Genomic DNA, 27,029 nt, shown 5'->3' on the forward strand with positions numbered 1-27,029 from the left:
AACTTTTCCAGCCCATCTCCTTTATTAATCTAAAATCTACCCTTTAGGTTAGCCTGAGGATCACTTATCACAGGGAGCAAGTTACTGGTTTGTTAAGTAGGGGATGTTTAAGAGAGCCAGCTGTGAAGCATTTAAACATTGATTGAGGAAGAACGACTGGGAATTTAATAGCCTTGGAAGTCTTAGTTCCTATTTTCATCATCATAGATCTTGCTTTTTTACTCAATACGCTTTTCTAAATGTCAGGGGAGTCCTGAGTAAATCCAGAGAGATGACGAGCATGTCAGGCTCCCATGTGGGTTTTCCCTTTGCAGCAGGTACATGGCATGAGAAAAAGGAGGGTGAGAATGAATAAATTTCATCTAACATCAGTAAAATGCATAGGTGTCTTTGGGTAACTCCAGAATTACACTCGCCATATAATTCATTACCTTTCGAAGATAAACCAGCGGGGCTGTTTGCCCTTTGAAACCAAGGGGCCTGTTTGTAGTGGAGTAATGGTTGAAATACATGCTCAAGAATATATAAATTTGCAAAATGGCAGCAGCGTTTCTGATGAAGGCAAGAATATTCACCTTGCATTTTTGCATCCTTTTTTATTGCTGGGAGTTCTAATCTGATTGCATTAAAACTGAAGTACTGCATTATCCAGGTAAGATCACCTGAAATGTGTTGCTGTAAAACTTTCACTTACGGTAGCACTGCTTTCCATCAGCCCCCAGCTCAAAGCCAGGATTACAAATACAGGTGAAGGACCCTAGGGTGTTCACACAATGATGAGCACACCTGGCTGTCTCTTCTGCACACTCATCAATGTCTGCAAAACAAAGAGATCAGCAGTGAGATCAGTTGGGAGATTTTAAAGAAGTTATACCCTCCCATGCTCATATAAACAAAAGTCTTCAGAAGTGTCCATTGAAATAATGTCTTATGGTTAGTAGACAAGGCAGCACCTAGCAATTCCACAAACACTGAAGCCACAACACCCTCCTTCAAAATAATACTTTACATGTATACTATCACATTTCACCTGAGGCTGTCATCACTAGACCACACTCCTCATACCCATTACTTTTAAACCAATGGTAAAAGAGAGACCTGATTATCTATACTACTCGGACAGTGTCAAATCGGTTTGGATACATCCTGAATGGTACATCCTCCCAACAAGATTTCTGCATGGGATGGTGCCATGGAGACCAGCACCCACTCTGCTGCACCACCCCTGAGCTTCCTCCATACATCATATGTCTACACTGCAACCAGGGGCCGTGATTGCGGCACACACAGACATACCCGAGCTAGCTTTAATCTAGCTAGCATAAGTACCAAAAGCAGCGAAGCCAGGGCAGCACAGGCTTCAGTGCAGGCCATAGGAACCCATCTGGGATCCTGGGTACTTATGCGGGGCAGCTAGTACAAGCTAAAGTCCATGTTGTGGTGGCTTCTATGCTATTGGTACTCACACTAGCTAGATTAAAGCTAGCTCAGGTATGCCTATACATGCTGCAATCACATCTCTGATTGCAGAGTAGACATATCCACAAAGTTGAGTTAAGTGATAGCTACACTGATCAAAGGAGGGGCACTCCAAGTCTTCCCTGTGAAAAGGGGAAAGAGATGCACATGGAACAGGGTCCTCTACAAACAGATCAAAGTGCTCTGACCCATCATCATTGTAATGAACCATCTGAACTCTGCAAATTAAGTGTCAGTACAGAAGAATATAGTTCAGCACAGCTGGAAAACCCAAAGGAGCAGGAGGAGGATCGCTTTCAAGAACAGGATAATGAACAAGATTCCTCATGCTAAAAAGCCAAGTACTGACCTTGTAGAGCATAACTGCACAAGAACAAAAACTAAGAAGCTCAGATTTCTTTCTAAGTTTACATTTCTGGCTATTTCATTTTAATTTTCCCAAGGTACATTTTGTAATTAGCCAAGCATGCTGGGTAAGGAGAAGTTCTGCGCTCCTCACCAAGACCCTTTTATGGCACAGCAGCATGTAACATTATGCATGTGATCAGTGCCTTCGCAAGAGTGGGGCCCAGGGCTGTACAGAAACCATTTGCTCCTTTGTGGAAGTTTTCAGGGTGAAATATTTGGCAGCTTCCCTGACGTTGTCACAGTGTAAAGCTTGCCAAGATTTTATTCAGATTCATTAATTAGCTGTCACTTTGCAAGCTGGAGATTTTGGCAAGATTATGTGAATTTTCAAAGGAACCTCAGAGAGCTCATTGATTTAGGCACCTAACTACCTTAGATTTTTCTCAAAATCCACTTGGAAACCTATCTTTTTTATATTTGGAATTCTTAGCCTTAGTGATTTCTCTCCACAAAGTGGTTTCTCTATTAATATGAAAGTAGTTTCCTGGCTGAAAATCCGTTTGAATTCTAAATAGGTTGTCACTGACCTAGATCAGAGTGTTATCTGAACCAATTTTCCTATATCTTCATCTGGGGCACTATTTCATAAGGGAGTCACGTGCATAATGCCAGATTGCCCATAGATCCTCATCCAATTAACAGTAAATACAATTTCTTAACAGATTAAAATGCATAACTGTCATTATTAAAACGACCTTCAGAGGTCTAGGGATAGTCAAAAAATAAAATAGAACTGCTGTTTTGTATCACACATCCATATGTGCAAGTGAATGCACATGGGTCTTTGTGAAAATATTATTTTATATACACACATATATTTATATAAGGTGTGCATGTGTGAAAAATATTATATTCTATACACACGGTACATACACACAAACACAAGTTACTCATTTCCATTACAAGTGCAGTTACCCTGAAACTCCAAATAATGCCCTTCTTCCCCATTAATTAGTCTTTTTTGCAGCTTCTTACCTCCACAGGACTTTTTGTCTGCAGAAAGATAGTACCCAGGATGGCACTCACACTTTGCAAGTCCTCTCTCGTTTTGACAGATGTGTGAGCATCCTCCGTTCCCACTTGCGCAGGGGTCCATCACTGAAAGCAATTAAATTTACTGTCAACTTAAAGGTCATGCTTTTGTCTGAAAATGGTTTTACCTTCCACTGTTGCAAGATTACTGTAACTTAGGGTATGTCTACACTGCAATTAAACACCTATGGCTGGCCTGTGTCAGCTGACTCTGGCTCATAAGGCTTGGACTGCAGTGCTGTTTAATTGCAGTGTAGACATTAAAGCTCAGGCTGAAGCCTGGGCTCTGGGACCCCGCGAGAGGGATAGGGTCCCAGGGCATGGACACCAGCCCAAGCCCCTATGTCTATACCACAATTAAACAGCCCTGTAGCCTGAGCACTGCATGCTGAGTCAGCTGACATGGGCCAGCTACAGGTATTTCATTGCAGTGTAGACACACATGAATGTAGACATTTACTGAAAGATTAAAGAGGAAAAAAAATTTGACAGCACTTTGTTATAGTTACATTCACCGTTTCATTATACTCCCTTTCCTCTGTTTGTGTGCATCTTTCATACAGCAACGAGAACAGAAAATACATTTACAAAAAGACACTGCCTTTAGTCCTCTGCCTTTTTTGGTTGATATCTGACATCTGAACAGGCACTTGGCCAATGACATGACAAAGTAGTGGGCTGAAAGAGGCAGAAGATATATAGCAGTCGAGGAACTTTTAATGATGGTGTAAAATACACTCAAGTAACTCATGTAAATGATTATTTTAAAACAAGCAAACAAGATCCTAACACAACTCGGACTAGATTCCTTCCAGCCTTGAGAAACAGGGAACCCACAGTACTAAATTGGCACCTTCCCTATTGTTCTATAATTACTAGGCATTGTCTATCCATTGCTGATGAACTGCTGCCCTCAGTGGCTGGCTAACCCTAATCAGCCCCAATGGTGTCAGAGAGTAAACCTTTACAGTTGTTTGCACTGCAGTAATAGAATTCACAAATTAGGGGCCTGATCAGACTTCCATTTAACTCAATGACCGTTTTGCCCTACTATTTTGGAGACCAGTTGCCCACTCTCCCCTGCTAACAGTCTCATCATTTGGTTCATCTTGATTAACATGAATGTTATACATTCAGCCACACAATAGGCCATGCTGACACCAGAACAGGCATAGAAGAAAAACCTCGCTCCAAATCTTCCACTGAAATGCCATCAAGAATTCAGTTCAGATTGACTCTGTGCAGAACAGAGATTGTACATAAAGTTGGATGGCCAAATCCTCAGGCAAAAGTCACTGCAAACATGCTGAGTTGGAAATGAGTAGAACTGCAGGATTTACTCCTTAGTCTTTATATATAGTGTACTGCAGAATAGAAACAATATACAGCTGACTTTTTGACGGGAGTTTTGGCTGAGTAAGGACACAAGATTTTGCCCCAATCACCTATGACATATGCAAGTGTATAGTGCAGATTATCATTGCCTTGAGAACTGATGAACTAGTTAACATTTGCAAAAGAAGGAAAAAAACCCCAGGGTAGTATGATTGTTCTATTTGAACAGCAGCTAGCACAATGGGGTTCTGGACTATGACTACGTGCTGCAGTAATACAAATAATAAATGATTGTCAGACAATTTGGTTTAATATCCTGAAGAGGACAGATGAATCAGAATGTGATTACTGATAACAAAAACTAAAAATGGACAAAGACTATACCTTATGCTGAGTCATAAATTACTACACAAACCATAATTAGGTATGTCTTAAAGAGCAATTAAATATTACGGTTTAAATGATTTTAAGTTCCTACTTTAACTCAAACCAGCATTTAAGGCATGTCCAGAATGACCAGGGATCTATGTAACCAGTAACAAGCTCATGGAAGTCAACAAAAGTGAACCTTGCTCCTCAAAAATTTTTATTTAATGCAGTCATTGAAAACCTATATCTGTTTCTGGCAAGATAGGTGTAAAATAAATTGTAAATAATATATTGTCTAATGCACAAAGGTATATGCATCATCTTTATCGCTAGTAAAGTGTGCTCACGTCAAGTGCTCTAGGACTTACTTTCACAGTGTTTGCCATCTCTCTTCAGCTGGTAGGGTGGATGGCAGTGGCACTTGTGGTGGACATCACTGATCTGAACGCACGCCTGTTCACAGCCCCCGTTGTGAACAGTGCAGGAACTGACAGCTGGAGCAAAGGAAGCATGAATGCATGAAAGATGTCAAAAACAGAGCTTCTCTGGAAACAACTCAAAGGGTACATTGCAGGGCAAAGTGCAGTGCAGTTTTCACTTCAGATAGGGCTTTGTGCCATCTGGGTCATCAGCAGGCACAGATTTAAGGGAAAGGCCCAGTTGGCAAATGAAGTGGTAGTACCTCAGTGATAGATTCTGGAGTTGGAGTGAGGCAGCCAGAAGGTGAGTGGGGAATGGAGCAGTGGCAAGGAAGAAATAAATGGCCAGCTAGGTACCAGAGAAGAGTTGGGAAAAGCTACAGAAGTGGATGAGAGCTGGAGTGGCCACTGGACCAAGCAGGATGTACAGGCTATTAGGGACAGATTTAGATTAGATCAAAGAGTTGCAACACAGACTGAAGCATTGCAACCCGTTGATGTGAGGTCTGGTCTACACCTAAAACATAGGTCGATCTAGCTACACCGCTGAAGGGTATGAAAATTCAGACCCCAGACAGATATAGTTAAGCCGACCTAAGCCATGGTATAGACACCACTAGGTTGATGGAAGAATTCTTCTGGCAACTTTAGCTACTGCCTCATGAGGGTGTGGCTTTACTACTGCGATAGAAAAATTCCTTCTGTGGCTGTAGCAAGTTTCTTCAGTCCAGCTCTATCCCCACATAGTTGCAGCACTGCAGCCGTGTCGCTGTAGCATTTGTCGTGTAGACAAACCGGAGATTAGCAAAACGGATAAGAGGCAGAATGTGAGAGAGTACGTGTGTGATTATATGTGTATACACACTCACAAATGTGTGCATACATGCACGTGTGGGTGAGGGAGCTATTCAGACTTTCGGGGGGAGATATTCATGGGGGGGTAGGTTCTGAACTGTCACGTGTTGCCAATTTTCATGATTTTATCATAACACTCACACTAAATGGTATTTTTCATAAAGCCCAGTCTTCTGGAGTCATGGGATTGCATGAGAATCTCAGTTTTCATTTAAAAGAAAGAAGTTTCTAGCCCTCATGGACACAGAGATATGCTTGAAAATTACCAGAGTGCACATTCAAATAGAAAACAAATTAAAAAGAACCCCAATTTTTTTGGCTGAATTTCCATATTTTTAAGCCAATCATGATGTTTTGGCATATGACATGATTTTTGAACGCTTCAGACTAGCAATATTGGGCAGGGAGGGGGGGTGGAGTTCTCAGCCTGGGACATAGGCGTGTGTGTGAGGAGGGGGTCATTTTGAGTTCTGGGGTTGGGATGGAGGGAACAAACAGGGGCATGGTTTGGGTGTCTGGGCTGAATGCTGGAGAAAATGGATTCAGCTGGTGGTGGCAGCAATAGTGTGTGTGTGGTGGGAAGACGGTAGGGTAAGAACCTGAATCAAGGGGCAGAGTTTGAGACTAGGGGAGGACAGGAAAGTGAGTCACAGAGGGGTAATTACTGTTTCCTCCACACTGCTATTAACTGAAAAGCATTGGAGTTTTTTTATTGTGTAGTGGGAGGTGAGGGGAGAAGGAAGTGGGTGTCTCTTTTTCTTCCCACCTACCCACCAAACCCACTTATGGGCCAGCAAAAAGCTTCCCTTTGATACCTTTGACTATGGTCTCCCAGTTTTTCACTTTGATAACATGATCATACTCCAGAAGTCAGAAGTGTAGAGGGTGCTACCTGCAGTGCCTCCATTTATTTTGGGCACCAGCTGCCACTGTGTAAACTACATAATTTACAAATCAATCATTTCCCCTGTACTTACCTGGCAAGACCTGTACTCAAGACTCCATGTTTGCCCCTCCGCAGCTGATAACAAAACTTTGGATGCAGCACTTTCTGCTCTGCTCTTCAAAGTTGCAAAAAAAATGCAGACACCCTCAAACTCAGGGTGTGGCATAAAAATGGGCATGAATATATGTGTAACTTTTAAATCTACTCATGTATCTGCTAGGGCCAAATCCTGGGAACAGGTATACAGAACCCTGCCTTCCCCTAACCATTTCCATTGTCTAAGGGTTTCATCACAATGGGGAGGGGCAGGGATCTGGGTTCTTAAACAGTTAATTTTTACATTTATTTATTTGTATATTTGTACAAAGTCTTTGCTGTTCATTGTTAGATGTATAAAATATCCCATGTGACTGGTACACACAGTCTCTTAAGAATCAGGCTCTAGAAGCATATGTCCATATTTTTATATTCTATAGTCTAAACTGACTAGAGAGAGGAACTGTAATCTCTGATTCTGATATGTTTTGCATTTAGTGACACGGCAAATCCTGGATGATAGTTTGGTAGGTAACATTTCTTTGTCTCCTTTACTCTTAACCCTGGTGAGAAGGAGGCCCCACGTAACAAAAATAGATCCTGACAGTTCTAGTGTACAGAGCAGGAATAAGAGGCACCAGCTGACATAAGGAATTTATACATTAGCGTCAAAGAGCCATATTTGCCTTTCACTTCCAGTGGCATCAGAGGCAATAAACTACAGTGCAGTCAGTAGATTTCCAGACACCAATCAGTTCAACTTTAATGCAGATGTTAAGATATTCTACATGCTCAAGATGGGAGAAACAAAAAAAATATTGAGACATAAAAGGCTTTGGTTATTTTAATGACCTAATCCATAAAGAAGATCGACAGATCTAGAAATGGCTACAATATGAATGGAGATTTGTAGAACAAAAATTTAGGAAAGACGAAGAAATGGTGGAGGTTTCAGTGAGGATGGGATGATGGCAAAAAACAAAGTATCAGTGATCATCAAAGGATCAATGCACAAAACTGTACCTTCTACTATATGTAACTGAACAGGCCAAACTATTTTAGAGAGATTGATCTTGCCATGATACCTTCACAACAGTCATTAATGGGAATGGAAGAAGAGACCATACAGATTGGTTTCCTACAAAAATTATTATTTGGAGATACACTGTAGGCACTGGTATGGGGCAGTGAATTATATGGGCCCATGGTGCCCATGCTCCAGCAAATTCAGGGCCTGGAGGCCTGGATCCACCAATGTTCGGGGCCGGGTCTCTCCGTGCTGTGCTCCCTCGCCGGCCGCTGCTGGCTACAGAAGGGAGTGGCACTGGCGGTAGGCTGAGGCAGTGCTGCAGCCAGTGCCTGTGGAGGGGAGGAAGCACACATGTGATGGCAGCCTTCCCCTCCCCACCCCCCCCGGCACCCACTACAGGAGGCGAGGGGGCTTCCTGGACCTGAGAGGGGCCCGGCCCCCAGGAGCATCTGCAGTGACAGTGGTGCGAGGTGAGTGCTGCCGGGATGGGGGGCCCTCCCCCTGAGCTCCTGGCTGCCGGCAGGGGAGAGGGCTGGGGGGACTGTGCTTGCCTGCACCCCAGACTCCTCATTCCCAGCCCCATGTCCCCCCACCTTGTGCAATATAGGGAAACTGTTAAACGCTTACTGTTTCAAATCCATTTTTACATTATTTTAAAAAATATGTATCAGCTTACAAGGCAGGGATGTGTGTGGGGGAGGAGGGCACTTGAACCCATTCTGGGCACCACCAAAAATTATACAAACCTGTGGCCCCTGGAATGGGGTTCATAAGAGGTTATAATACTTTTATTGATTCAAAACTCTCTTTGATGCAATGGAAGCTGGATAGGGCTCAACTTGAAGAACTGGTGGGAGAACTTCAGCAAAGATCTGTTCAATAAAGCACCCAACACATGGATGTTCATTAGAAGTTTGTCCCACCCTCTTGGGGCTGCAAAAACTGGCTACAGTCTTCGGAGAATGTGCCTACATATTCATCTGAAACCTCCAGGCCATATATATTGGAAACTCTGCCTTCCTCATATGGGGTTTTTTTTCTTGCACTTTTCTTCCTCTAAATGCAGAGCCTTCAAAAAGAAAAATAATAGTGGGGGGGGGGGAAGTAAACAGAGCATTTCAGTCTTCAGACAAGTTGGGTTTGGGTTCAGCCTAGAACTGGGCAAAGGTTTTGCGCAAAGGGATGTGGGTTTCTTCTATAGTCGAGAGAATAATTTTCCAAAACCAACGTATTTGGGGGAAGTAGCCTCTTTTTCTGCTTGATGAATATTCATGAGCAGATTGCTATTATCTCAAAAGTATTTGCATTTTCTGAACAAATATTGTTACAAATGTTTTACACTATTGGAAATTCTAGCTGTTTTGCTTAGTTGTGACAGGTCAGAAGAGGCACACATTATTGTTTCTGCTTTCTGATCAAATGAGTGTTCCAACATTTTTATATTCTGTCATAAATATAAAGGGAAGGGTAAACACCTTTAAATCCCTCCTGACCAGAGGAAAAACCCTTTCACCTGTAAAGGGTTAAGAAGCTAAAATAACCTCGCTGGCACCTGACCAAAATGACCAATGAGGAGATAAGATACTCTCAAAGCTGGAGGGGGCGGGAAACAAAGGTTCTCTCGGGCTGTAGGTTGCTTTTGCTGGGACTAGAGCAGGAATGCAGGACAGAACTCCTGTAAAAAGTCAGTATGCAATCTAGTTAGATATGCGTTAGATTCTGTTTTGTTTAAATGGCTGATAAAATAAGCTGTGCTGAATGGAATGTATATTCCTGTTTTTGTGTCTTTTTGTAACTTAAGATTTAGCCTAGAGCGATTCTCTATGTTTTGAATCTGATTACCCTGTAAGGTATTTACCATCCTGATTTTACAGAGGTGATTCTTTTACTTTTTCTTCAATTAAAATTCTTCTTTTAAGAACCTGATTGCTTTTTCATTGTTCTTAAGATCCAAGGGTTTGGGTCTGTGTTCACCTATGCAAATCAAGCCTTCCCCAGGAAAGGGGGTGTAGGGCTTGGGAGGATTTTTTGGGGGGAAAGACGTTTCCAAGCAGGCTCTTTCCCTGTTATATATTTGTTAAGACGCTTGGTGGTGGCAGCAATAAAGTCCAAGGGCAAAAGGTAAAATAGTTCGTACCTTGGGGAAGTTTTAACCTAAGCTGGTAAAAATAAGCTGAGGGGGTTTTTCATGCAGGTCCCCACATCTGTACCCTAGAGTTCAGAGTGGGGAAGGAACCTTGACAGGGCCCCAGACTTTGACAAATCGTTCCTAGTAACCACAGATGCGTCCAAGAATGGTGTGGGAACAGTTTTAATGCAGGAAGGTCTGGATCAAGAATTCCACCCTGTAGTGTTTCTCAGCAAGAAGCTGTCTGAGAGGGAAAGCAACTGGTCAGTCAGTGAAAAAGAATGTTACGCCATTGTCTATGCTCTGGAAAAGCTATGCCCATACGTTTGGGGACAGCGTTTCCACCTGCAAACCGACCATGCTGCGCTACAGTGGCTTCATACCGCCACAGGAAACAACAAAAAACTTATTCAGTGGAGTTTAGCTCTCCAAGATTTTGATTTCAACGTCCAACATCTCAGGAGCTTCTAACAAAGTGGCTGATGCACTCTCCTGTGAAAGTTTCCCAGAATCAACTGGTTAAAATCATCCTTGAGATGTGAAAAATATAATTAGTCTTTATATACTTGGAAGTATATTTAGAGGTGCATGTGTCTTATTAACTCTGTTTTCTCCTAGAGCTCCAGGAAGAAATCAGAGCCAGCGTTTCACCCTATCTGTGATTTGGGGGTGTGTCATAAATATAAAGGGAAGGGTAAACACCTCTAAATCCCTCCTGGCCAGAGGAAAAACCCTTTCACCTGTAAAGGATTAAGAAGCTAAAACAACCTTGCTGGCACCTGACCAAAATGACCAATGAACAGACAAGATACTTTCAAAGCTGGAGGGGGGGAAACAAAGGGTTCTCTCGGTCTGTGTGTTCCTTTTGCCGGGACCAGAGCAGGAATGCAGGTCAGATCTCCTGTAAAGGGCTAATAAGCAATCTAGTTAAATATGCGTTAGATTCCATTTTGTTTAAATGACTGATAAAATAAGTTGTGCTGAATGGAATGTATATTCCTGTTTTTGTGTCTTTTTGTAACAAGGTTTAGCCTAGAGCGATTCTCTATGTTTTGAATTTGATTACCCTGTAAGGTATTTACCATCCTGATTTTACAGGGGTGATTCTTTTACTTTTTCTTTAATTAAAATTCTTCTTTTAAGAATCTGATTGCTTTTTCATTGTTCTTAAGATCCAAGTGTTTGGGTCTGTGTTCACCTATGCAAATTGGTGAAGATTTTTATCAAGCCTTCCCCAGGAAAGGGGGTGTAGGGCTTGGGGGGATTTTGGGGGGAAAGACGTTTCCAAGTGGGCTCTTTCCTGTTATATTTGTTAGACGCTTGGTGGTGGCAGCAATAAAGTCCAGGGACAAAAGGTAAAATAGTTTGTACCTTGGGGAAGTTTTAACCTTAGCTGGTAAAAATAAGCTTAGAGGGTTTTTCATGCAGGTCCCCACATCTGTACCCTAGAGTTCAGAGTGGGGAAGGAATCTTGACATATTGGAATTGTTTTACCAGATCCAACCAGCAGTCCATCCTGACCAGTATCCTGTCATTGACAGTGGCCAGTGTCAGATGCTTCAGAGGAAGATGCCAGAATTTCCATAATGGACAATCCTGGAATAACATTTTAATAGGGAAAGTTTCTTCCTAACCCCTGCCAGTTAGTGTTTGGCTTATGCTCCGATGCATGAGAGTTTCTTACAGCCTTTATATTTTTTATCCTGTCTAAATAGTTGAAACTAAACAGTTCTAATCTTTTCATAGCTTTATTATGAGTATATTATGACCATGTCTTTTCATATGTATCTCTCTCCATGCTACTGATCATTCTTGTCATTCGTCTCTGGACTCTTCAGTATTTATCTGTATCATTTTTGAGAGAAGATAACCAGAACTGAATATAGCATTCAAAATAAGATTTGAATACTTTTGTCACAATACTTGCATGTGTGGATTAAAGTTCAATTTCTTTGAATTGGGGAGGATTGGAAACTTGCCATCTGTGGTTATTTGTGTTAGTAGAAAACATGATTGCAAGTTGTTCACAGTAAGTAAATGAAAAAGGTCAAGCACATGGGCCAGGTCATTTGAATATTTGTCATTTCTTTCTGGGCATTATCATCTCTCTTTTTTCCCAAAGCAGTTTATCCATCTCGAGTCTGAAGTTGCTTGACCACTATGGGCCAAATTCTGTGCTCACAGTGCTATAATTCAGAAGTAACCCAATTGACTTCAGTGGGGATACCCTTGGTTCACCCTAGTATGAGCACTGGATTTGGCTACCTTCCCTTCATTCACTGAAAAATACCAATGGTTCCAGCCAAATCTGGACAGTTATTTCCCATATATTGGTGAGTTTGGTTTCTTGAACATGCTGCATTTCCCTTACCCGTTCCCCTAGTCTCCAAACAAATGAGCCAAGATATGATTTAAACATCTCCTTGCTTTGAATTGCTTTTAACTCCCCAAAATGTTGAACTCTTTGATTGTGTATAAACCCACAATGGAGCTAAAAGGACTAGTTTTTTATTTAAAAAAAATCCTCCCACATCCTGAATAATGGTATAGTTAGTGTTTGTTCTAGTTATGCCAATAAATGTATTGCTGCAAATACTAGAAACGACCAACACCACATTTAGCTATTCTTAAAGCATATCCAAGTGACTGAATGCATGAAGTGAAAGGAAGAAAAGATTATGCGTGAATGAATTCAGCAGATGTGACACAATCATACCTAATTGGGCTGTTTTTCTCATATTAACTAGACATTAAATGGGATTTAAAGCAATTAAAACAAACAGAACTGTTTTCTTCCCTAAATGTGTAGCTTTACAAAACATTTTAATCCTTTTTACCAAGTTTGACTACTGCTATTGGACTTGTGTGGTAATTTCCCTTGAGATACAAGGGAAATATCTTTTTATTTTTTTAGCATGACATGGAACTACGGATCTCTTTTAGTAAACAGCATCCAAGGTAAGAAAACCAGGATCTGGTAATCCTTTCACAAATGTAAAACTTGATATTGCATTCACTTCCACCAGATGAGATGTGGGTGCACATTGTGCTCTCGTTCACATCAATCTAAAACAGCAGAAGCTCTGTGCCATAATCAGTGGATTCATGCCAGTAAAACTGAGAGGAGGATTTGGACTCTCTCTCTCCCCCCAGCCTGAGGACTAAATTCTGCACTCGTTTATATGCCCACTCAGCCTCACAGCTGAAGTCAATCTGCAAGAGATCAGAATCTGGCCTTTCGCCTAATCCTTGTGAAGAAAGTAAGGACACAGTTGTTACCATTCATTCAAAACATTAAATAAATAAATAAATAAATAAATAAGCAAGCGCACCCTGGGAGGCAAGCACATGTTAATTGCTAGTTTGCAGTGTTGGCCCCAGGAGATGGGATTTCACCAACAGAAGTTGGAACAATCAAAGATATTCCTTCACCCACCTTGTCCCTCAAGTGCTAGTTGTTGTCAGGGTTCCCTCCCAACTCTGGGGTACAGATGTGGGGACCTTATTGTGGGGAAGCTTATTTCTACCAGCTTAGGTTAAAAACTTCCCCAAGGCAAAAATCCTCTCCTTGTCCTTGGATGGTATTGCTGCCACCACCAAGTGATTTAGATAAAAAATCAGGAAAAGGGACACTTGGAGCCCCTATTCCCCCAAAATATTCCTCCAACACCCTTCACCCCCTTTCCTGGGGAGGCTTGAGAATAATATACTAACCAATTGGTTACAATGTGAGCACAGACCAAACCCCTTGGTTTTTAGGACACTGAAAATCAATCAGGTTCTTAAAAGAAGAATTTTATTGATAAAAAATAGTAAGAGAATCACACCTGTAAAATCAGGATGGAAGGTAACTTTACAGAGTAAATAAAAAGATTTAAAACACAGAGGATTCCTCTCTGACTCTACTTCCCAGTTACAAAACAGGAATGAAATTACGTCTTAGCATAGGGAAAATTCACAAGCTAAAACAAAAGACAATCTAACGCATTTCCTTGCCCTTACTTACAATTTTTGTAACATTAGATGGATCATTTTAGGTATGTTTTCAGGAGATTTTTTACCTGCCTGGTCTCTCTCCATCCAGAGAGGAAACAAACAAAGAGAGCACAAACAAAACCTCCCCACACCCCCCAGATTTGAAAGTATCTTCTTTCCTTATTGGTCCTTGTGGTCGGGTGCCAACCAGGTTATTTGAGCTTCTTAACTCCTTGCAGGTAATGGGATTCAGTACATCTGGCCAGGAGGGATTTTATGTTACTGCATACATAAAGGTTGTTACCCTTCCCTTTATATTTATGACAATTGTCAATCAGAAATAATACACCATTTTAAGATTCTTAAATTAAAAAGCAGCATCCTTTCTTCCCTCAGCCATGTGGCCTTTGGCAAAGATACTGTGGGGAGGAAACCACCACAGACTGAAGCTGGCACAGCAGCTTCAGGAATAGCTTAAGCAGGTTTACATTCCTGCGGTTTCCACAAATTGGTGTTTTCTGGCCAAAAATCATGTTGTTGAAAAACTGCTGACCAGCTCCGGCCATCAGATTGCTTTCTGCAGTTTCACTCTGAACATTCTCTCCCTTCTGCAGACTGGATGTTTGCTCCACACTCTCCCTCTTGATTTCCAGTCTCTTCCAGCCCCTTCCCTTCTTTAATGTGTCTCCCGTGGCTCTTTGCAGCACATGATATTAAAACACTGTGTGATTTAATTATTAACCAACCTAATTTATTAAACAATCAGGACGCTTTTACTACATTACTACCCAATTGGTCAGTCCTTTTGCTGTGAGACTAATAAATAGTAAATGAAACAATGAATTCACACTATTGTGGCTCTTTTGGGTAACAATGATCGCTAATTTGGCTCCTGACCCACTGACGTCTAAGGAAAGGAGTACTATAGTGTCACCTTAGAGACTAACCAATTTATCTGAACATAAACTTTCGTGAGCTACAGCTCACTTCATCGGATCCGATGAAGTGAGCTGTAGCTCACAAAAGCTTATGCTCAAATAAATTGGTTAGTCTCTAAGGTGCCACTAGTACTCCTTTTCTTTTTGCGAATACAGACTAACACGGCTGCTATTCTGAAACCTGAGGTCTAAGTGTCATTGTACTACCTAATAGGCACTACCATAATAAACATGATTATAAATAAATAAAGACTTCATTCTTGTGACCAAAACTTGCTATCTGGTACTGTTTGGTGGTGTAAGTCAGTGGTTTTCAATCTGTCTCGACTACTCTGTCCCTTTCAGGAGTCTGAAGCCCGAGCCCTGCTGCCTGAGGCTGAAGCATATAACTTAGCTTCGTGGGAGACCCCTGTGGCATGGGGCCCTGGGCAATTGCCACCACAAAATGCCGGCCCTGCACTTCTGATCCCCCCCTTAAACCTATCCTGAGACTCCCCTGGGGTCATGATCCCCAGGTTGATAAACACTGATCTAGATGAGTTGACGTACCCCCGGAAGATCTCTGCATACCCCAAGGAGTACACGTGTCCCTGGTTGAGAACCACTGGTCTACATGAATAGAGTTTGGTAGTGTCAGGCCAGTTCCTAGTGGGCAGGATTCAGTAAAAACTGTCATCACAACTGGAACCCCCTACCACAGTCTGAGCAGAGAAGCAAAGGCCTTGGAGAATCACCCATCCCCTTTCCCAAGATATGACCCCTCCAGGTCAGAGTTGAGTAATACAGTGTGTGTGGAAGACAGCACTGCTACTGCCCACACTCTGCCAGTAATAACTGTAATAATCAGGGCACCATTGAGACAACTTGCACAATCACTAAATTCACATATAAACTTTAGTAGTAGTAGAAGTAACCTATAATCTGGGGTTTTTAGGAATAGGTTAAACAAAAAGCAATGTGCTTTGTCTGTAGCCTTTTCTTTTTTAAAACTCTGGCTCTTGTACCCAGTAGTACAACACTGATTTTGTTGGCTGAGCAAAGCAAAGTCTTACACACTTGAGCTGAGTGTTATATCTTCATCACCAGCAGGACTGCAGCAGATCAAGGAGTTGGTCTAGGAGTGAAATGTAGCTGTTCAAGGACAGTTTTAGACACTCCTGTGGGAATTCTGCACCAGTGCTCCATGAAGAATTTGTGCAGAATTAATGTTCTGCACATAATTTCATATTTCCCTGAAGAATTGGTGTTGCAGAGCTGCTGTCCAACTCTAGGGGCCGCTGGACTCAGCAGACCATATCTCTCTAGATCCCAAATACAGGGGGGGAAGGGAAGGTGGAGGGTGCCGGGCAGCTGTGGCTCCCAGCATGTCCTGAAGGAATGAGGAAGCATGCAGGAAACTCTGTACAAACCGGGTCCCAGCATCACGCTGTTTCTCTTTCTCTGGATCCCTGGGGGGTAGGGGTATGGGTTCTCTGGGAATGCGGGGGGGAGGGGCGTGTCCCATGGCTGGGCTCTGGGAGGAAGGTGGTGCGATATCTGGGATGGGGCTACCCTACAGCTGGGCTTTGCGGAGTAGGAGGTGTGGGTGTCAGAGACCACAGGGGAAGAGTTTTCCCCCAAGATGTGCCCTGCTGGCACACCCAGACTGAGGCACCCACCAAAAGCATAATAGAGAAACAGGAACTGGGTCAACGTAGGGTTTTCTTTAACTTTCTCCTCTTGGGAGAATTTTTGTTGTTGTTTGTATTGTTACAGACATACTTTCTGACTGTATTTTGAAATAAATTACCAAAATAATTGAAACTGGTGCAATTATATTGTGTTATTTTGACAAATAAAATATACAGAATTTTGTAGAATTTTAAAATACTGTGCATAGAATTTTAAATTTTTTGGTGCAGAATTCCCTCAAGGGTATTTAGAGAGTGAGGCAGCCACACTCTGAGTGAGGAACAGATTGAGGAGTTTGAGGGAGCTATGGCTACAGTGGGAATAAAGAACTATCCATACTCGATCAAAGGTGTACAGCACTATCAACCAACTAAACGACATCACGGAATGCACTTAGCTCCAGAAGCACAGACCTCTACTCCGTGAGTTAAAGGTTCAGCACAAAATAAATACTGCAGCATGTGGCCATGATTAAGAGTTCTGTGTGCATCATGCATTTATCCCAATATGTTCTGTGGATAAGATTTTAAACAAAACCGAAACAAACATACAGAACCTGGTACCTTGAGAAATATTTAAATGCTGACCTATTTTTAACATAAAAATTCATAACAAAGGAGAAGTTAAGGAAGAGGGAGTGGGTGCAGGGGGAAGGCTGGTGATTTATGCACTCACCATAAGTCAAAATGGACCTTTGAGGCAGTATCTAAATAATTCTTACCCCATGGAAAGGATCCGCCACCTTACTCAAAAAAACAACCTTCAACACCAGCTGTTTCTCCAGCTACCACCCTCTCTCCCTTCAAACTCATCTTGTGGGCAGTTTACAACTGTTGCCTTGAGTTCCTCTCCTCCAAGTCAAGCCTTGATCTCCTCCAACTTCTCTGCCCACTCTACTTCATTAGACCTGCTTTCACCAGTCATTAATGACCTCTTGTCCGTATCTTAGAACTTCTACTTCCACATCATCCTCCTGACCTCTTTGTGGCTTTCAACATGGCTAATGACACCCTCTTGCTTGACATGCTCTACTTCTCTCCCTCAGCTTTCATGACACAATTTGTGAAATCTCACAGGGTCAGAGCCTGAGGTGGTATCTCTGCTTATCGTGCGGATATTACTTACAGCAAAATATCCATCATTGGTTAGGTTAGAGAACAGAACTCAATGTTGGAAAAGTCTGTAATTGTTTGTATTTTTTTTCCAATTTTACTATAGAAAATAACACACCCTGTTTTCCCACACTTGTAACTCTCTTTTCCCTGAAATAAGCCTCAAGCTAGGTGTAATATTTACTTACCTAGGCAGGTGCGTCCATCAGCATGGAGTCTGTATCCCATATCGCATATGCAATAGAAGGAGTCTGGAGTGTTAACACAGCTCTGCTGGCAGCCTCCATTTACTACTGCACATTCATTAACATCTAGAGAAGGAAGACAGATGGCGGAGATTACAATGTCATTTCAATGTCAGCCTCAGAGAAGATACATTATTTCTCTTGGACAGTAGATAGCATGTATGTAGGGCAGCTCTTATATTGATGCTGCAGCTGATCTTTATATTGATCTAATTTGCTTCTGATGAATAAACAAAACGTTGAAGATGGAAACTTTGAGCTCTTTGAAGTTCCAGAGAACTGGCATTGCCTGGCTTCTCTCTGCTTCAGAAGTACTTGATAATTGGACAGATCTGTGACACGCATGCTTCCTTGGGAGCAGGAAAAAGATATAGGGAAAGAAATACAATATCCCAACACATATAAACTTGCAGTCACCATGGGATAAACATCTGGCATTTGAAGATGCTGTATGAAGAGTTCCTTTTGTGTCAAGCCCTTAACTCTACTAGTTGGGGTCCTCATGGGCAATGAGGCAGAGTACTGAAGAAGGGGAAAAAAAGACATGTAAGAACACAGGTAATGTTTTAATTTGTTAATAAAGTATTTCTTTCACTAATTTTATCTATTTTGGGCCTGCACTTGCTTCTACTGAAGCCAATGGGAGCCTTAGAATTGACTTCAGTGGAAGCAGGAGCAATATCTTGCATCACACAACTTCTGTGACCTCTATTTCCTTGAACTCTAGCTGATGTTCTTGATGGTTACCTTAATTTTTTTCCTTTCTCAAATGTCCTGAGAATCTCGGAAGAGCTGTTATCCACTCATCACCTCTGAGCACAAAGCAAGCAATTTTCTACGTCTCTCACTTCATAAAAGCGCTTTGTGCTATACTCTGGGCTATACCTCAAATTTCTCTCAGAAAAAGAGGGGAAATGCCACTGAATCATCTTGAGAACATTTCTTAAATCTTTTGCCTGACAGTAAGGGTAAGTTGGGAGGACAAGCTTGAGTACATTTGCAGCCATAGTAGGTTTTAAGTAGATCCGCAAAACTGAACATTTTACAAGGTTCTGAAGGGTTCTGGATAAGCAGCTTCCATATCTTTTCAGCAACACTAGCAGAGTTTATTGGAGTATTGATGCCACTGAATCAAAAATCACCACAGAAGTATCTAGGGGGGTCTGATCCAAAATTTATGGAGACTCCTGTTTGCTTCAACAGGCTTTGGATCAGGTACTAGGAGTGCCCGAAAATGCTTACCTATCCAGCCACACATAAATGGAATGTGGGTGAGGAGCCTGGGTTTCAAGGCAATACAGGCCTTGCCTACTCTGGTGGCGGTGTCTAGGGTATGGGTAACTACATGCCACAGTGAAAATAAGGTTGCATCCACACTGTGGTGTGTAGTTACACATGGCAGCGAAAGGCTCCGGAAAAGCTGCCAGAGCCTTTTATTGTGGCGAGGAAAGGCTCTGGCAGTGCCAGATCAGTGCCTCACCATCTACACTGCTATGTACACCTGTGCTGGGAGGGTGTGAAATATGTACTCTACTTCCTGCCATAAGCGTAGGCATCACCTAAGAGGGAGCCCATAAAGAGAGTTAAGTCTGAAACTGTTACTGGGGGGAAATGTATTCTGAATGAGAAACACTGCGTAGAGAGATTCAGGAAAATGAGGCCAGAGAGGGAGATTTTTTTTCATTATATGTTTGAAGAAAAGTGTCTGGTTTTTATATTCACATTGTTATATTTCTGCTTTGCATTTAACTTTTTATGGTTTATGTTTAATACTTTTATGTTTATTTCATTTAAAAAAATCTAATAAAAATTAAATGAAAAAGGAAAAGTTTTAAAGATGACTCAGAAAGACAAGACTTCCTGAGCTTCTCCTGGCCATAAGGAAATGTTTTTATAATGTTCAAAGTTAATATTTCACACGTGAAATTCACTCATCTAACATAAAGCCCTGGTGCCGACTAGTGTTTAAATTCAGACCATTTGCCTATATACATCACTTACCACCCCCTCTCTCAAATATGCTATTTTATTAGGCTACATACTGTATACTTCCCTCTGGCTAGAGACATCTGGAATCTTTTTCTTAGTAAGAGAAGTTGTTTGAAATATAAACAGTAAACAGAGCATGCTATTCATTTTCATGTATATTACACAATGTCATGTTAAGAAAATTCATTCATGAACCTTTTTCTCATTGATAATAATACATCAGGAAAGTCACACAATCCACTTCTTTAAAAATGCTGAGAAACTGTGTAAAAATAATTGTTAAGATAATTACAAGCTACTGTTACAAGAATCCTTTTATCTGCCCAATAAATGACGTTTTCACCTTAAATCATATGTCCAGTTACTGCTAAAAAGTATCAAGAGAAAATGAAAACCCAGAAACTAGTTGCCAAAATGCTTTTACCAACTATGGTAAAGAATTTAAAAACAAAAACAAAAAAACAAACAAAAAATGAACAACAAGGTTAAAGAAAAAACTAGGAAGCAGCAGAACTATGAGACATAATATTAGGCGTTTTCCTCAAGAATCTTCATTCCTGTGAACTCTCAAGTATACAACAAAAGACAAATTATCTAACATGCAAAATATGGCTGTAAAATGGGATGCCTGCTCTTCTTAATAAATGGAAAGGACACACAAAGGTCAAGATATTATTAACAAAAGCAGTGGCCTAAAGTTCGAGGCCTAAATCCAGTTTTAAATGTTTAAATAAGTGACTTGATTTTCAAGAAGGGCTGTGCACCCAACAGCTCCAACAGACTTCTGTGATCCTTTAAACGTTGTTCCTACTTTTCTCTATAGGTCAACATTTTACTTGAGTTGAAGACATAACTCATCAACCTCACTTTGATGCACTGGTTCCTCATTAACTTCTCCGATGTTTCAATATTTCTAGAGCTACAAGTCCAACTTCTGTGGGAGCTGCTGGGTGCTTAGCACTTTTGAAAAATCAGGCTATTTGTTTCAGTGCTTAAGTAAGGACTTAGGCCCCTAACTTTAAGCCCCCGTTTTTTTAAATCTTGGCCAAAATCCTTTGCAGGCAACAAATACGTTAATAAAGATCCCATTTTTGTTTACTTCAAAGAACACTTCTTTGCTGTCAATGGGTTTTGGAGAGTAATACATTAAAAGACAAATGATTATGTTTCCCTGCAGCAGGGGAAAAAAGGGTGCAAGATCAATGAGTGTGGGACACAATAATTCCATGGCTGTCTTCTTGGGATGCTATGTGAATGATAAAGTTGACAGTGGGCAATCCCTTTAATTTAAGGCTTTCTCTGCAGGATCAATATTTTATTAAATAAATGTTGAGAGATTCCTTCATGGACTACAGATACCAAGAAACACACAAGACACAGCTGCCTCTCATTAACTCCTGCATCTCAGGAACAGGAAACTGCTTTGCCCCCAATTACAGAAAAAATTGCCGTAATTATTTAGTCTATTAAGCATTCTGAGGGCCAGATGCTAACCCTAGGACACGGTCTACACTTGAGTATTAATGGTGTATCTATTTCGGAGAGGGATGTGATTCTTTTTACCACCTAGCTATACTGGTGTGACCTCTGGTGCGGACCGAGGCTTTTGTCAAGGCTTTTGCTAGCACTTTTGTCAATAAAAAATTTGTCGCTCTGGGGTGTGAAAAAAAAACACCCCACCCTGACCCCCTTTATAAAGTACCTTAGCTCGAACAAAAAGGTCTCATTGCCTTCTCCATCATGTTTCCTAAACCTCAATTCCAGACCCCCATGAGTTCTCGGGGGAAAGGAGTGGCAGATGTTGCATTTGGCGGAGATGAGGGCCTCACCCAGGCACTAGAGGCCGTGTTGATTTTCCGCACTCACAGAAAAGGAGCAAGGGCAAGAAACAGAGTTTTTGAACCCTGGAACTCTGGGCATAATCCCAGCCTTCACAGTGGGGACAACCCTGAGGGTGGTGGTGAAAGGGGGAAATAACTATCTAATAACACTATCTTAGAAAAATAGTGAAACAATTTACAATATATTTACAGAAATAACACAGGAGAAAGGAGCTGAGGACATCAAAGATTCCTACTCAGACTATGCGGTGGTAAGAAGGAACTGGAAGGGCATTGTTCCATACCACTCTTTTAGGCCTTTGGGTCAGTGCATGAGGTAAAGTATATGTGTAGGCCAATGGACACTGCTTGCAGAAAATTCCAGACTCAGGCACATGGGGTGTGCATGTGTACCCACAAGTGGAATACACATGGGGATCATCACTCGAAGAATTCAAGCTAACCACACGCAGCTAATGTGACTCTTCATTGGTTTGTACTGAAGGACAAACTGTATGTCTTTTAGAAAAGTTGCACATGAAAAATACCTTACTGCCTGAGGTTTCGAATGACAAGAAAGACGTATGGCAGTGCCGATCTTCTTTTTTTCTTCTTATAATATGCCATGAGCATCAGTTTGGTTTATCCATTCCAAAGAATGTTTAAATTGCATGAGTGGTAGTTTCATGATGTGAAAATAACATATGTTCAACCATTTTCTATTAATTTAGACAACTTTTCTTTGCACAATGTGTGTTCAAAACAGTCATTAAATAACACAGATGCATAAAAAGAACCAGGATGGCTTCCTAGTCACTGATGCTTCACCGAAGCATCAGTCCCAAAAGAGACCATATTAGCCTAAAATTGACAAAATAAGTTTTTTTAGAGAGTGCCATTAAGGGACAAATGTATACGTGGTGTAAGGGCTTGTCTAAATATGAAGTTAACTGTTTCTGATTAACTCCATGAGATGACACCCTTACTGTAGAATAAGAGTGCCTTGTTCCTGTTTCGCTTAACCCACTGGATTTATATACCCTCTAAGAGCGGGTATAAATAAGTCAAAGAGTAGAGTAGTAATGAGGAATAAGAGTGTCAACAAGCTATTATGTTGGAATTACAGTCGCTTATACCAAGCTGAATTTGAAAATGTCCATGCTGTATTGACAATTTACACCTATCCACTCATAAATCTATGTATTAACATCAATATTTTAAAGTCCTGAATACATATATTTCAACTGATACATTCTACAGTACAGTGGCTTACTATAGTTGGGGTTTCTTTTTGACTGTCATTTTGAGATTTGATTGCATGATTTTTGAAATACTGAACATTTGCTTTATTGGTTTTTTCATGAGGGAAATGCCAATTTGTCTAGTCCTCAGAAGAAAACGTAACAGCTGTGATGGGCAAAGTTTAAGACTGCATAAAAAAATAGTAACAAAAGTTCCCCTGAGAGAAAAGCAGAAATACTGATTATAGAGAACAACCTCTTTCTGCTTCCCACATACCCATACGAGTGGAAGGGAGAGTACTGGCAAAAACTATCAGATTTTAAACTGAAAATCTGAGCCATAACATTTGTATTTCTTACAATTTTTACATATTTTACACATATTTACTGTGGCGCCGTGCTGTCAAAGGGATGTGAACTGTAGTGCGCACCAAAATGTTGTGCTCCAACTGCCCCATGTGGATGCTGCTGGTGCAAACTAAAAGGTTCCCAGTTCACATTAACATAGTCCTCTTTCTAACAGGACTACAGGAATGCCAACTTGGTACCTTTTAGTTCTCACACCATTGTCTACGATAGGCAATACGAGTGCACATTTTTGGTGCACTCTGCAATTCACACCTCCGTAGTCCACACTGCAGTAGACAAGCCTGTGGTGTGTTTCAGCGGGTCACCTTTTAGTAGCTCTCCCAGTGACTGTAACAACCTGGCACAAAATTACAGAGGAAGGAGTTACCCTTTACATCAAACGAGAGAGGCCTGTGTTTTAGATGTTGCGCTGCGTTGCCTGCCTACCATGACTCATTAACCTACACAGAATTCGCTCATTTTTTGTTCCTTTTCTCCATACTTCTGTCTACTGTCCTTAGACTGTAAGCACCTCAGGGCAGGGACTGTCCCTTCTCAGTATCTGGAGAGTGCCTAGTACAGGAAAGAAGGGTCCAGCCTCTGCCCCTCTGGGTTCTAAATTCTTAACCCCCTAGGGTGTCTGTGTTAAGGAGGAACTATTTGTATTTGACTATGAAGTGAAGATTTATTTCCTGATCACTTCTTTTCCAGGAGTGGAGCGGAATGAAGAGCCTCTGAGTGGCTGCTTCTTTAAGAGGAGGGGAAGTGGTACTAAGAAAGCAGGCAGCTGGCACCAGGTAGTCTTCACAAGTGTGGGAGGGCAAGGGCAGCAGGCAACCACCACAGCAGGTGGTGCAAGAGGACCTGGGATCCTACAAGAGGGAGCATTTGGAAGAGGAGCAGCAGCAGCAGTCTCATAAAAAATAGAAGGCAGCAGCAACTAATTTTGGGGGAGCGGTACCCCAATTAATTGAAAATAACGATGGCCCAGTGATTAGGGCTTGGGAGATCAGGTTCAGTTCCTTGTTGTGCCACAGTTTTCCCATCTGACTTTGGGTAAATGACTTAGTCTGTGTGCCTCAGTTCCCTGTCTGTAAAATGGGGATAATACAGTCCCTATCTCACAGGGGAGTTGTGCAGATAAATACGTTAATGACTGTGAAGCATTCAGATACTATGGTTATGGAGGCCATATAAGTGATGGATGGATGGATGATTGATTTTAGGTGAGTCTCACTAATTGATTAATTGATTTTGGGGAAGGAGCACTTGAGGGAGAATAGCGTCCCTCCCCCCCAGGCTGAGAAGTCTGAATACCACTCCCTTGCCACACTGCCAAACTGCCACAAACAAATCATTCCTGAAAGTCTGGGCTTGGCCCCCACTAAGGACTGGTTTCTGTATGTAGGCTGTCATATTCATTCTGCAGGCATTCCCCAAGGAAGTCAATGTTGTTAACACTGTTACCTTTTTATTTACCCATTTACTTTTATACATAAATAGTAACACAAATGGTTAAGTAAAGAGATCTCAGAAGAGAAATTAATTGGTGTCTGAATTTTTGTTTTTAGCAGACATTCAGTTTCTGACATGCCAGTCTCCTCTTAGATAATTGAACAGTGGGTCAGCACAACAAACGGTACTGAGCCCTTCACCCTCTATTCCTATATGAAAACCATATGTTGTAGCTGGGAACTCTGCAGACTGTAATGAAAACTGTCCATTTAATTTAAACAAAGTAAAGAAAGAAAGCTATTTTAAATTCAATAAAGAGGCCATTTGAAAGTGTAGACTCCATGGAAGACAAACTTAACAACTCACTTGATAGCTAAAACTATTTCTAATCCTCTTTTTGATATGGAATAGTATGAAGCCTCGGGAGTCAAGACACATCACTGCTTGGCCCTCATAATATGCAGAGAAAATGAAAGTGTCAGTTGAACGAGAAAAAGGGAAAGCATCTGTTTGATAGCTATGTAAGCCTGTGATATGTAAACTGCTTTGGATTCAAGCAGCCCTAATTAGAGTTTCAAGGCATTCTTCATCAAAAATATGTATATACACACATATGAGAATTAAGCAAGTTTTGGGACTGAATACTTTGCAGGAAAGTCAGGGTAAGAGATTAAAATAAGAAATTGGATAATTCTCAAGGACAGACCGCAGAGAAGCACGGTGACATTTTCACAAAGCAGTGAAGAAACACCTCTTTTCACATTTCAGATGAGAGCAATTTTGTTCCTTCTTCATCAACAACACTAGAACTCTCTTGTTCAGACTCTTGGAACTGTATGTAAAATTTGAGAGAGGCAGGTCAAAACACCTGTCAAGGTTCCTCCCCCACTCTGAACTCTAGGGTACAGATGTGGGGACCTGCATGAAAAACCTCCTAAGCTTATCTTTACCAGCTTAGGTCAAAACTTCTCCAAGGTACAAAATATTCCACCCTTTGTCCTTGGATTGGCCGCTACCACCACCATACAAATACTGGTTACTGGGGAAGAGCTGTTTGGAAACGTCTTTCCCCCCAAAATACTTCCCAGAACCTTGCACCCCACTTCCTGGACAAGGTTTGGTAAAAAGCCTCACCAATTTGCCTAGGTGACTACAGACCCAGACCCTTGGATCTTAAGAACAATGAACAATCCTCCCAACACTTGCACCCCCCCTTTCCTGGGAAATGTTGGGTAAAAAGCCTCACCAATTTGCATAAGTAACCACAGACCCAAACCCTTGGATCTGAGAACAATGAAAAAGCATTCAGTTTTTTACAAGAAGACTTTTAATAGAAATAGGAATAAATAGAAGTAAAGAAATCCCCTCTGTAAAATCAGGATGGTAGATACCTTACAGGGTAATTAGATTCAAAACATAGAGAATCCCTCTAGGCAAAAACTTAAGTTACAAAAAAGATACACAGACAGAAATAGTTATTCTATTCAGCACAATTCTTTTCTCAGCCATTTAAAGAAATCATAATCTAACATGTACCTAGCTAGATTACTTACTAAAAGTTCTAAGACTCCATTCCTGGTCTATCCCCGGCAAAAACAGCATATAGACAGACAGAGACCCTTTGTTTCTCTCCCTCCTCCCAGCTTTTGAAAGTATCTTGTCTCCTCATTGGTCATTTTGGTCAGGTGCCAGAGAGGTTACCTTTAGCTTCTTAACCCTTTACAGGTGAGAGGAGTTTTCCCCTGGCCAGGAGGGATTTCAAAGGGGTTTACCCTTCCCTTTATATTTATGACAACACCATTAGTGTCATTCCTACCATTAAGCACAAAGATATTTTGGCATCACTGTGCCACTGTTTGTCTCCAGCCCAACCCATATCTCCCTATGAAATCCATACACATAGGCAGAGATTGTGAGTGAAGAATGTTGCCAGAAGAGGTAAACTATATAAGGGATGCAACCACAAGAACCACTGACCAGAAAAACAAAACACCAATAGCTTTATCTACACAGAACAAGGAATGATATATACAGTAAATTGTGTTTATTGTGCAGAAAGGTTGTATAGGAAGGTGTGATGGGGTGTTCACAGGGGTTAAAGGAGACTGAGGAAAGGCCAATTAACTGGATAAACCACAGCTAAGGGGAACTGACTGGCCTAAGGAACCCCTGAATAATGACAGAACCTAGCTTGGAAG

At 41.4% G+C, this 27,029-nt stretch overlaps 1 protein-coding gene across 6 annotated transcripts in view; it reads right to left on the reverse strand.

Annotated features, from left to right (window-relative positions):
* The window catches only part of LOC125642499 (uncharacterized), a 324,292-nt gene that overhangs the window by 73,760 nt on the left and 223,503 nt on the right, over nucleotides 1–27,029 (reverse strand). For 5 of the 6 annotated variants that reach the window (XM_075132132.1, XM_075132131.1, XM_048863983.2 and 2 more), the window contains exons 6-9: nucleotides 17,922–18,044; nucleotides 4,992–5,117; nucleotides 2,863–2,985; nucleotides 695–817 (exon numbers count right to left, since the gene is read on the reverse strand). In XM_075132132.1, coding sequence (XP_074988233.1) covers nucleotides 695–817; nucleotides 2,863–2,985; nucleotides 4,992–5,117; nucleotides 17,922–18,044 — 495 coding nt within the window. The remainder of the gene's footprint in view (nucleotides 1–694; nucleotides 818–2,862; nucleotides 2,986–4,991; nucleotides 5,118–17,921; nucleotides 18,045–27,029) is intronic. The other variant, XM_075132130.1, reaches the window with a different exon arrangement.

The sequence above is a fragment of the Caretta caretta genome, chromosome 9, assembly GCF_965140235.1.
Source record: "Caretta caretta isolate rCarCar2 chromosome 9, rCarCar1.hap1, whole genome shotgun sequence".
Classification (NCBI taxonomy): Eukaryota; Metazoa; Chordata; order Testudines; family Cheloniidae; genus Caretta; species Caretta caretta.